The sequence below is a fragment of the Primulina tabacum genome, chromosome 3 (genome assembly GCF_025594145.1).
Source record: "Primulina tabacum isolate GXHZ01 chromosome 3, ASM2559414v2, whole genome shotgun sequence".
Classification (NCBI taxonomy): domain Eukaryota; kingdom Viridiplantae; phylum Streptophyta; class Magnoliopsida; order Lamiales; family Gesneriaceae; genus Primulina; species Primulina tabacum.
In genome coordinates, this window is record NC_134552.1 from 50,826,499 (window position 1) to 50,839,089 (window position 12,591).

General features: G+C 40.0%; 1 protein-coding gene across 1 annotated transcript; it reads left to right on the forward strand.

Annotated features, from left to right (window-relative positions):
• Positions 1–5,740: 5,740 nt before the first annotated feature.
• Positions 5,741–7,702, forward strand: LOC142538778 (uncharacterized). The gene is made up of 3 exons (XM_075644078.1): positions 5,741–6,635; positions 6,753–7,247; positions 7,329–7,702. The coding sequence occupies exons 1-3, from the start codon at positions 5,741–5,743 to the stop codon at positions 7,700–7,702; spliced, it is 1,764 nt and encodes a 587-aa protein (XP_075500193.1).
• The last annotated feature ends 4,889 nt before the right edge of the window (positions 7,703–12,591 follow it).

Genomic DNA, 12,591 nt, shown 5'->3' on the forward strand with positions numbered 1-12,591 from the left:
AGACTTCAACCGAAACTTCTAGCAAATTACAGTAAGTGGGCTTATGTATAAATATCTTGAAATCAGTTTGATAATTCCTGTTTTATATATTTCTGATATCTGATTTTGAAGCACTGAAACCTAGTGAACTAATGGTAGGAATATATATTATGAACATTTCTGAATTCTGATTTCTGATTCTGGCCTCACCACTTAGAGGAGAGAACATATAGGGGACTGATATCAGTTTAGCCATGAAATTCACAAACGTGCTCAGTGCTTACTTACTTGCTAATTTCTGATTCTTATTCTGAATATTGATTTTTGTTCTGAAAAAAAGTTTTCTGTATATTATTTGTATTACTGTTTCTGTTGAAAATGATTTCGAAAACTGAGAGTTATTCCCGCCCCCGCTTATTAAGTGACAACCATATTACTCACCCACCAAACCCATCTCAGATAAGAACGGAGAAGAATTGTTAGAAGAAAAAGAGCAGAATCAATTCTGGGGCTGGTGAAGAAGACTGTTGTTCTCGGTTATTATTTTTGTTATTTCCGCTGCATTTGTTAAGACACTGTTATGTCTGGTTTTAAATTTCCGCTGTAAAACATTAGTTATTTGAGTTGTAACAGATAATGAATTATTCAGTATTATGAATAAAAGACCGTTTTCTGAATTTCGTACTTCTGAGGCTTGTTGTTTTTGAATATAAATTTGAGAGCAACGCGAGTGTCAATAAGTTCTGATAGACTTCTGAAAATAAGTCCTGAAAGTTACTGAGATAGACTACTGAAAATAAGCTACTGTAATAGACTACTGAAATAAGTAGAAAAAAAATAAGTAGGCCAAAATCAATAAACCGGAACCAGCAGATAACCGAAAAACAGTAGCATCAAAACCAGTAGTCTGGAACCAGAACCAGCAGACGGAAATCAGTAGATCGGAATGTAGCAGACTGGTTCTCACAGTGCTGGAAAGCAGCAGACATTGCTGGAAAAATAGCAGACTGATTGCAGTAGCATCAGAATTGCAGTAGACAGTGACTTCCAGCAAGCGCATGCAGTAGACCTTGCAGATGGCATGGAAGTTGAGGTGTTTTTCGCGCAAACTTCAAACGACCATAACTTTTGATCCAGGAAGAATTTTGACTATTAAAAGATACGGTTGGAAAGCTTTCGTTGAGGAGAACCTAACCTAGAACCAAAATTTTGTTCTAGCACCGCTGACGAACCCCAAAATCCTTCGTTTAGATAGGGATATCATCATTTCCGTAAAATTTTTCAGATCTTTGAAACTTTGAGAAATTTTCATTTTCAAACGGCTCTGTATTTTTGTACCAAATTTGGTACACTTCATGTTCTTGATGTGAAGACTTTTTAGTAAATTTTTCACGAGATTCTGAGACCAAAAAATTTTGAGCTATTTTTCTATTAAATGTATATGCAGTACTGATTTTGTTCATTCCAGTATTCGTCTATAACTTGACCTGTATTTTTGAGATCATTTCTGAACATTCACTTCCATGTTTTGGATATAGGATATGACTGACCAGAGTAATTACATTAAGAGCTTAGAGAGGAAGCTAGAGAAACTCAAGGAACATAACTACTGCCTAGAGCTGGACAAAGACGAATTAGAGCGTCGAGCAGAACACTTGAGGAGTGATGTTCAACGATATGCTCACTATCTGCATGAGACAGAAGAGGGGAATAAGAAAGCTTAAGAGGAGCTCGAAACCTCCCAAGAGACTGTTGTAGAGTTAATCGAGTTACGTGATACCTTGGTTGAGAAGATCCAGGTGCTTAAGGATCAAAATCACCAAATCGTTCACCAGCATAATCAGTATAGTGAACGGACTGATGCTCAGATTCAAGAGCTGCAGGATACTGTTGAAGTTCTTAGCGACCAGAATGCAGTTCTGCATGGTCATATTGAACATCTACAAGCAGTAATAGCCAACCATGAAGACGAACCTGAGGAGGATCCCGAAGAGGATCCTATGAATTTGAGATTAGGAGAAGTGACAGATTAGACCATCAGTAGTAGTTCTTTGTAATAACACTCGTTCCAATTACATTTCTATTAGCATTTTCGATGGTTAGCTGTAATTGCACTTTCTTGAGAAATCAATAAAAATTTATTTCTATCCATTGGTTTCATATTTAAATTTGAGCAATTACTCAATCATTTTGCTTCTTTTGTTTAGTCTCTATTCTGCCATCAACCTTAGAAATTTCATAATTGTAGGAAATGGACGGACGATCAGTTAGAAACAACCGTAACCCTCGTTACAATAACCGCAACAGTAACCGCAATGATGAAGATGCATAACAACCACCAGCAGTTGCCCTCAGTCAGGCGGATTTGATGGTTATAGCCACGATTGTGGCAACCACACTACAAGGGTTTGTCAACCCTAATGCTAATCAGCCACCACCACCACCTCCAGCTAAGAATGGGACTAAGCAGCACTATGAGGCTCTCCGAAGAGCAAGAGTCCTAAATTTCGACGGAAGCTCTGATCCTGAGGTCGGACAAATTGGATGAAGGAGGTGGAGAACCATCTTCGACTACTTGAGGTTCCACAAGGGATCAAGGTAGATGTGATTACATATTTTCTTGTGGATAAAGCAGCCAAATGGTGGGAAGGAGTCTCACCAGCTATGGTAAGGGCGGGACCTATCACTTGGCAAAGGTTCCGAGAGGGATTTCTGAAGCAGTACTTCCCGACAGCAGTTCGAGTGCAGAAGCTGTCAGAATTTGAGAGCTTGGTTCAAGAATCAAACATGACAGTGGTGGAGTATTCATTTAAGTTCCACTCATTGGGAACTTACTCCCCAACCATCATGGAAGACGAGGCCTTGAAGATGCATCGCTTCAAGAAGGAATTGAACAGCCGTATTCAATCTGCCCTTGCCGTTATCGAGCCCAATAGTTTTGATGAATTGATGGGAGCCGCCATCAGAGCTGAGAATGACATCAAGAGGCGTGAAGGTGAGAACAAACTCAAACGTCCTCAGTCAAGTCAGTACCAATCGGGCCAACAATTCAAGAAGCCTAGGTTTTCAAGCAACCAATTTACCAGTGCTCCATCCAAAGGAACCACTTCTTCTCAATCAAGCAAAGAGGGAGTCAAGTGCCAAACTTGTGGATTCGCTCACACTGGTGAATGTCGTAGGAATTCTGGAGCTTGTTTCCGTTGTGGAAAGATGGACCATCGAATTGCTCAATGCCCTCTTCCAGATCCAAGGAATGGTATCAACCCCAAACAAGCCTAAGAAAAACAAGACAAATGCTCGAGTTTATGCTCTTACTCAAGAAGAGGCTGACAACTCAAATGATGTCGTAGCAGGTACCATTATAATCAATGATATGTCTGAGCATGTGTTATTTGTTTGTGGTGCTACACATTCATTCATGTCTAAGATATTTGACAAGAAGTTAGGAACTAAGCCTGATAACTTAGAAGAACCATATAGAGTAGCAACTCCTGCAAATCGGATTTTAGAAACTCGCACTCTATATTGGGATATTGATGTTCTCATAGATAATCAGAGTTTCAAGACAAACCTAGTCCAACTAAACATGGTGGAATACGATGTAATTCTTGGAATGAATTGGTTAGCCAAGAATCATGCTTTAGTAGTCTGTCATGGAAAGACGGTAACCATCCAAACTCCACGCCAAGAGAAACTTTTATTTCATGGTAATACAAAAGAACGAAAGACTCTTTTGTCTGCTTTCCAGACTTGGAAAGCCATGAAAAGTGGAGAAGAAGTTTACCTAGCTATGCTAAGCGAGGTAAAGAAAGAAACCCCAATTACACTAGAAGAGATTCCAGTAGTACAAGAGTTCCCATATGTCTTTCCTGAAGAACTCCCTGGCAAAATTCACGACCGCGAAGTGGAATTTGAGATTAATTTAGTGTCCAATGCTACACCAATCTCAAAAGCACCGTACCGCATGGCTCCAGCAGAGTTGAAAGAACTCAAAGAACAACTTCAAGAGTTGTTGGATAAAAAGCAAATCAGACCAAGCGCATCTTCGTGGGGAGCTCATGTTCTGTTTGTGAAGAAAAAGGACGGAAACATGAGATTGTGTATTGATTACAGGTGATAAGTGCAATATTTGCACTTACTTTACATTTAAATCTATTTTGAATTATGCTTGTTTCGAACAGAATTATGCGTTTTGGTTTGTTTTTGTTGTCATTCCAGGAGTGGAGAAAATAGTGGAAACGAAGCCAAGTAGATGCAAGAAAACAGAGCCGTGCACCATAAAGAATAGTTGAGAGCAGGTAGTCGACAAAAGTACGCGCGCGACCGCGCGCACACAGAAGAAACAGAAAGCCGAGAGGTGCACGCGACCGCGCCATATCACGCGCACCCGCGCGCGCGCAGAAAAGAGCCACCGACCAGAAGCTTGCGCGCGGCCGCGCGACTTCATGCGCGACCGCGCGCACACATACATGGGCCAGCGAGCAGAAAGGCGCGCGTGACCGCGCGAGATCATGCGCCACCGCGCGCACCGAGCGTCCAGAAAATCTATATAAAGCCGCATCCTAGGTCAGAAAAGGGGGCCGCCGTGGGAGAAAAGCACACGAGAAAAATACCAATTTGGAGAAAAAAGCTCACGGGATAGAGGCGCGGACACGAGACGAAGATCCAGAGTGCGAAGAACAATCACGAATACGAAGAACGACGGATCTGGGGACGGAGACGACGCTTCGGATTTGTTATCTTTTCCTTCGCTTCTTTATTCTACTGTGTTGCGATGTCTAAAAAGTTGAACATGTCCTGTTTTCACTTGGATTTTGTGATGAACTAATTTTCTAGTCTAGAGAATGACGTAGCTTTGTGGAAACAATAATTTGACTCGGTTATTTATATGATTGAATTTCTTTCTGTTTAATTGTGTTTCTTTGTATTGAATTGAATGCAATTTACTGGCCATAAATTGTATGCTGTCTGATTAGTTCTACAACTCGGGAGAGGGACTAGGATTATAGATCATTAGAGACACACCGTTAAATGTTTATAGCGTTCGGAAGACGTATAACTTTAGCGAGGCTTATGTAAGAACATTGTCCGCATTTATCAATTAAACTTAGATTTTTATTAGGAATAATTGAATCGAAGTTTGATAGATACAATTTATTCGTCACTTGGGAAAGGGGGAATAAAATAATTAAGTGTTCCTGGCCATTAAATAATTGGAATTCAGGAATATAAATTTAACTTGGAATAATTGTCGTGGAAACTTAGTGAAGTCATTTCTCTAGATACTTTCTCTCCTTGATATTTTCCTCAATCCGGTATTAGATTAATTATTTGTTTTCAATCTATTCGTTTAAGTAAATCAACCATTCTATCGAATTGTCTAGATAAAGTTTGGATTATTTTAATTACAAGCACTGATATATATTTATATATACACTCCTCGTGGGATCGATATATGTACTCTAACCAGTACTAAAACTTGACACCGTACACTTCCGGTAGTGAAAACACGCAACAGGTTTTTGGCGCCGTTGCCGGGGAGTGTCTAATTTGAATTTATATCAGTATTGTTACCAATTAGTCTAGATTTTAATTTAGAGCTTTTATTATTTTATTTTATTTTATATTGATTGAGTTTCTCATTTTTTCTGCTTGACAGTGTATGCTAAGATCGCAAAACTCTGACTTGCTTATTTTTGATCCGAAGATCGAAAGAATTGCGAGAAGATTAAGAAAAGCAAGAAGAGAAGAGATCCAATCAATGGCTGAGAACAGAGAGAATGACAGACACGTCCAGCCAGAGGCGATTCCTATAAGAGATCACTTCCGACCAGTGATCAACAATCATTACTCTGGTATTGCAAGAGGGACAATCAACGCCAATAATTTTGAACTGAAGCCTGCTCTAATCAATATAGTTCAGCAAAACCAGTTTGCTGGGACAGCCACCTCTGATCCTCACGTTCACCTGAGAACCTTCTTGGAGATAACGGATACGGTAAAGATTAATAATGTGCCTGATGATATTATTAGACTGCGTTTGTTTCCGTTTTCTCTCAGGGATCAAGCACGAGGATGGCTTCAATCGCTTCCCTTAGGAAGTATCACTACTTGGCAAGAGCTGGCGACGAAATTTCTTGCGAAGTACTTTCCCCCTGCGAAGTCTGCACAGTTGAAGATCGAGATCATCACTTTCAGGCATACTGATTTGGAGCAATTATATGAAGCATGTGACAGATATAAAGAGTTATTGAGGAAGTGCCCGAATCATGGATTTGAAGACTGGGTCCAAATTGAATTATTTTACAACGGTCTAAATGGGCAAACAAGAGGAACTGTGGATGCAGCAGTCGGAGGCACTATCTTTACAAAATCTCCTGCTCAAGCCTATGACTTGCTTGAGCAGATGACCATAAACAGCTACCAGTGGCCATCTGAAAGATCTGGAGTGAAGAGGGCAGTTGGGGTTTATGCTGTGGATCCGATTACATCACTCACCGCCCAAGTGTCTGCACTGACCACTCAACTAGCAGCTATGAACAAAGTGAGCATAGCTGAGACTGAGAGTCCGTTGATGGTTGCTGAAGAACCATCCCTTCCAGAAGAAGTCCAATACATCAACAACAAGAACTTTGGAGGCTACAGAGGATACCGAGGTAACCCTCCCCCTAATACTTATCATCCTGGGTTAAGAAACCATGAAAATTTTTCTTATGCAAACAATAAGAATGTGTTGAATCCTCCACCGGGGTTCAATACATCAAATGGGGAAGGGAAGCCATCATTTGAGGATTTAGTGGGGACATTTGTTGTTGAATCTGGTAAGAAGATGTCCAGAACTGAGTCTAGACTTGACAACCTTGAGACACATATGGCGAGTATTGGTGCTACTTTGAAAATCCTTGAATCGCAAGTGGGACAGATAACGAAGCAACTCACGTCTCAACCGTCAGGCACAGTCCAAAAGACTGCAGACCCAAATCTGAGAGAAGTGAATGCCATTTTTATACAGCATGAAGAGTTTGGTGTGGTAGGCAGAGAAGAGAAGGAGGTTGAACCCACACCTATTCGGGATGAAAAGCTAATTCCAACCAAAAGAGCCCGAGGTAAGAAATCTGAGAGGTATGATTTAAATCAATTCATTGATCTTTCTTTACTTCCCTACCCCCAGAGATTTTTACAATTACAAGCTGAATTTCAAAAGAAAAAAGGTCTTGAAGATCTCAAGAACCTACACACTAATAATGAGTTTGCAGATCAGGTGGAAGGTGAATCTACTGAAGGAACACGGAGAGATTTTTCTCAGAAGTTGCTAGATCCCGGTGAATTTATTATGCCATGTTAAATAGGGAGTCAATTGGTGGAAAAAGCTATCTGTGACTCAGGAGCGAGCATAAATATAATGCCAAGTTCTCTCTACGAGAAACTTGGATTGAGTCGGATAAAGCCCACAGGACTAAGCTTGCAGATGACAGATAAATCGGTTAGGACACCGCTGGGTATTGTGGAAGATGTTGAACTTAAGATTGATAAAATAAGGCTTCTAGCAGATTTTGTGGTGCTTGACATGGGGAACAGTCAGAATGTTCGTGCTATTTTAGGACGACCATTTTTGGCTACTGCTGGAGCCGTCATTGATCTGAGACAAGGAAAACTGACCATGGAGGTTGATGGTCAAAACGTAGAACTCAAGGCTTCCAAGATATCATACGATCCACCATGAACAGGATTGGTATAGTCGGGCTAATGACGTTAAACCAAGCGCTGCGTGGGAGGCAACCCAAAATTTTTATTTTTTAGCATTCATTTTTTTGTTATTATTTTATTTTATTTTACTCCCTTAGTTGTTAATTCTACCCACCACCAGATTTATCACCGCCGCAGCCCATGGACCATGGACGATGATGCTGAAGATGCTGCGAACGATGACTCGAGCCCCGAGTTCTGACACTCGGGAGCGAGGTATGTGTTGTCATGTTCTTTATTTCTATACATTGGGGACAATGCATACTTTAAGTTTGGGGGGAGGTAAAATTGCTTGTTAGAATTTTTCTACATTTTTTTTATTGCTCAGTAGTTATTTTGATTTTTTTATTGCATGCTAGATTTGTTAGGTAGAGTCATGGATAAGTAAAATGTGTGACCGATGATGAAAACTGAATTGCGATCCTGAAATATATATGTGTTCATGATAACTCAGGAGTCACAATTATTTTGCACTGTCGTGTTTGTTGATACTATCGTTGCTTAGAGACAAGTTGCATGCCTGTGATGCTAAATAGATGAGGGAGATCTGATTCTTGGTAATTCTTGCATGACATTGATTGACACTTTTGAAAACATAGAAATGATCTAGGCAATTTTTTTTGGACAATATCTTTGGGCCTATATTCTTTGTTTACTGTCAATTGTAGCCCTTTGAGCTCCGAATTAATTGAGATGCTTAAAATTTCTTTTGTACGTAACTCGTATATCATTCTTGGTTGAGCAAATGCATGTGATTAGTTTGTATGAGTTGACTAATGGATTGACGGAAATCTAGAACTTGCTTGAACACTTTTCGAGGCGAAATACGGATATTATGTGACATAGGAATGATTTAGGCGATCTTTGGAGCCGTTTTGAGCCTTCGAGCCTACCAAATGAACATGAAATATCCCTAGTTTCCCATGTTGAGCCCACTAAAAATCAAGTGGTGTATGTCAATGACATACAATTAGCCCCCACTTGTATTTATTCTACTTCCCACAACGACTACCTAATGAAGCTTATACACTTATTGTCTTACCTAATTTTGAGAGAAATAAGTTCATGGGTATTGTAATGATTCAATACTCCTTGAAAAGAAAAGAAAAAGTTAAATGTGCTAAAAGGAGTTGAAAAGAAAAAAAAAAGAAGAAAAACATTCAAAAAAAAATGTGAATCAAAAGTGGTGAAAAAAGAAAATATATGGGAGATGAAGGATATGAATGAGAAGAAAGTAATAAAGTGATGGTGAATGAAATGATAGTGAAAATGATGAAGATTTGATTATTTCTCTCAAATTTTGATTTCCATACCCTTTATTATAGCCGTGAGCCGTGGCCTAACGTTACAAGCCTACAAGACCTATTAACCTTGTCACATTTATCCAATATACTAGTGGAGAAAAGTTGTTCAAGTCAAGCCTATGGATACCTGAAAAACATTGTCAACAAGTATAAACTTTACTCACTTGCTTGCAAGCATCTCATTGTGTGATTTCATCTGTGGCGTACTTTTGTTAACTATCCTTCAAGCCAAATAATCACCGATAAAGTCCTATGTGATCTGTGAATGCAAATTTATATTTTGATGAAGTTGTGAGTTAAACTGAACTGAGGATTTCTTGATTCTGTAAGGCGAATGGGCATTACAACTCTATTTGAGCATTCGATGGGGTAAACAAACATTGACATATCACACACACACGTGACTCTTGGGAAATCGTGAATTACATGAAATTAGATGAGTCGGAGGTCAATATCACCTTTCGCATATCCATGACGTTAGTAGTTGCGTAAATCTTTTCCTTAATTATTAGCTTTTATCCTATTTTGCTCGGGACTAGCAAAAGTTCAAGTTTGGGGGGTTTGATAAGTGCAAGATTTGCACTTACTTTACATTTAAATCCATTTTGAATTATGCTTGTTTCGAACAGAATTATGCGTTTTGGTTTGTTTTTGTTGTCATTCCAGGAGTGGAGAAAATAGTGGAAACGAAGCCAAGTAGATGCAAGAAAACAGAGCCGTGCACCATAAAGAATAGTTGAGAGCAGGTAGTGGACAAAAGTACGCGCGCGACCGCGCCACTTCACGCGCAACCGCGCGCACACAGAAGAAACAGAAAGCCGAGAGGTGCGCGCGACCGCGCCATATCACGAGCACCCGCGCGCGCGCAGAAAAGAGCCACCGACCAGAAGCTTGCGCGCGGCCGCGCGACTTCATGCGCGACCGCGCGCACACATACATGGGCCAGCGAGCAGAAAGGCGCGCGTGACCGCGCGAGATCATGCGCCACCGCGCGCACCGAGCGTCCAGAAAATCTATATAAAGCCGCATCCTAGGTCAGAAAAGGGGGCCGCCGTGGGAGAAAAGCACACGAGAAAAATACCAATTTGGAGAGAAAAGCTCACGGGATAGAGGCGCGGACACGAGACGAAGATCCAGAGTGCGAAGAACGATCACGAATACGAAGAACGACGGATCTGGGGACGGAGACGACGCTTCGGATTTGTTATCTTTTCCTTCGCTTCTTTATTCTACTGTGTTGCGATGTCTAAAAAGTTGAACATGTCCTGTTTTCACTTGGATTTTGTGATGAACTAATTTTCTAGTCTAGAGAATGACGTAGCATTGTGGAAACAATAATTTGACTCGGTTATTTATATGATTGAATTCCTTTCTGTTTAATTGTGTTTCTTTGTATTGAGTTGAATGCAATTTACTGGCCATAAATTGTATGCTGTCTGATTAGTTCTACAACTCGGGAGAGGGACTAGGATTATAGATCATTAGAGACACATCGTTAAATGTTTATAGCGTTCGGAAGACGTATAACTTTAGCGAGGCTTATGTAAGAACATTGTCCGCATTTATCAATTAAACTTAGATTTTTATTAGGAATAATTGAATCGAAGTTTGATAGATACAATTTATTCGTCACTTGGGAAAGGGGGAATAAAATAATTAAGTGTTCTTGGCCATTAAATAATTGAAATTCAGGAATATAAATTTAACTTGGAATAATTGTCGTGGAAACTTAGTGAAGTCATTTCTCTAGATACTTTCTCTCCTTGATATTTTCCTCAATCCGGTATTAGATTAATTATTTGTTTTCAATCCATTCGTTTAAGTAAATCAACCATTCTATCGAATTGTCTAGATAAAGTTTGGACTATTTTAATTACAAGCACTGATATACATTTATATATACACTCCTCGTGGGATCGATATCTGTATTCTAACCAGTACTAAAACTTGACACCGTACACTTGCGGTAGTGAAAACACGCAACAACAGGAAACTGAATAAGATCACAATTTAAAACAAGTATCCGCTTCCAAGGATAGATGACCTGTTTGACCAACACAAAGGAGCTTCAGTCTTTTCCAAGCTCGACTTAAGGTCAGGCTACCACCAACTGAATGTCAAGATAGACGATATTCTGAAGACAGTCCTCAGAACAAGATATGGACACTATGAGTTCATGGTAATGCCATTCGGGTTAACCAACGCTCCAGTTGTATTCATGGATCTCATGAACAGGGTGTTCAAACCATTTCTTGACAAGTTTGTTGTGGTATTCATCGACGATATTCTGGTATATTCGTCAAGTTAGGAAGACCACAAAGAACATCTTCGTCTCACCCTCCAGAAGCTGAGAGAAAAGGAACTGTACGCCAAGTTCAAGAAATGCGAATTCTGGCTAGAGAGCGTCGCATTCTTGGGACACATAATATCAGAAGTAGGAGTATCTGTGGACCCTAAGAAAGTTGAAGCAATCTCAGATTGGCCTAGACCAAAGACTGTGACAGAAATTCGAAATTTCTTGGGATTAGCAGGCTATTACCGAAAATTTGTTGAAGGATTCTCTTCAATAGCAATACCTCTCACCAAACTCACACAGAAGAACTCTAAATTTCAATGGAGTGAAGATTGTGAGAAAAGCTTCGAGACTTTGAAGAAAAAGCTTACCTCCACGCCAGTGTTGGTATTATCTATGGAAGGCAAAGACTTCACCATCTACAGTGATGCGTCTCAAGGAGGTTTAGGATGTGTACTCATGCAAGAGGGAAGGGTGATTGCTTACGCATCGAGGCAGTTAAATTTGTATGAACATAATTACCCAACACATGACCTCGAGCTTGCAGCAGTTGTATTTGCACTGAAGATTTGGAGACACTATTTATATGGTGCTAGATGTGAGATATTCACCGATCATCAAAGCCTCAAGTATTTGTTCACTCAAAAAGAACTAAATATGAGACAAATACGGTGGATTGAACTCATGAAGGATTACGACTTGACAATAAGCTACCACCCAGGCAAAGCCAACAAGGTAGCAGATGCTTTAATTCGAAAGAATACGAGTAAAGTGATCCTGACATCACTTTCAGCACAACCATGTCTTCGAGAGACAATCAAAATAAGTCAAGATAGAGATTCCGTTTTGGTAAAACTAAAAGAGCAAGTTAAAGAAGGGAAAACACCAGATTTCGAGACGGATAACAAATGAATCTTATGGATGAAAGGACGATTGTGCGTACCGGACATCGATAACCTTCGACAAGAAGTAATGTCTGAAGCACATAAGTCGAAATTTTCAGTCCATCCTGGCAGTACCAAGATGTACAGAGATTTGAAGAAAATTTCTGGTGGAGTGGAATGAAGAAGGACGTGGCAATGTTTGTTTCTAAGTGTCACGTGTGCCAACAAGTCAAAGCGGAACACCAGAGACCTGGTGGACTTCTTCAACCATTAGAAATCCCGGAATGAAAATGGGAACATATTTCTATGGATTTTGTAGTTGGTTTACCCAAGTCGAGACAAGGTCATGATGGCATCTGGGTAATCGTAGATAGACTCACGAAAT

Bases quoted from the DNA above. Each gene is read 5' to 3' on its own strand.
- LOC142538778 (XM_075644078.1), top strand. From the start codon at position 5,741: ATGGCTGAGAACAGAGAGAATGACAGACACGTCCAGCCAGAGGCGATT. The intron at 6,636-6,752 runs GTAACCCTCCCC...CAAATGGGGAAG, and splicing joins AGGCTACAGAGGATACCGAG to GGAAGCCATCATTTGAGGAT. The intron at 7,248-7,328 runs GTGAATCTACTG...CATGTTAAATAG, and splicing joins GTTTGCAGATCAGGTGGAAG to GGAGTCAATTGGTGGAAAAA.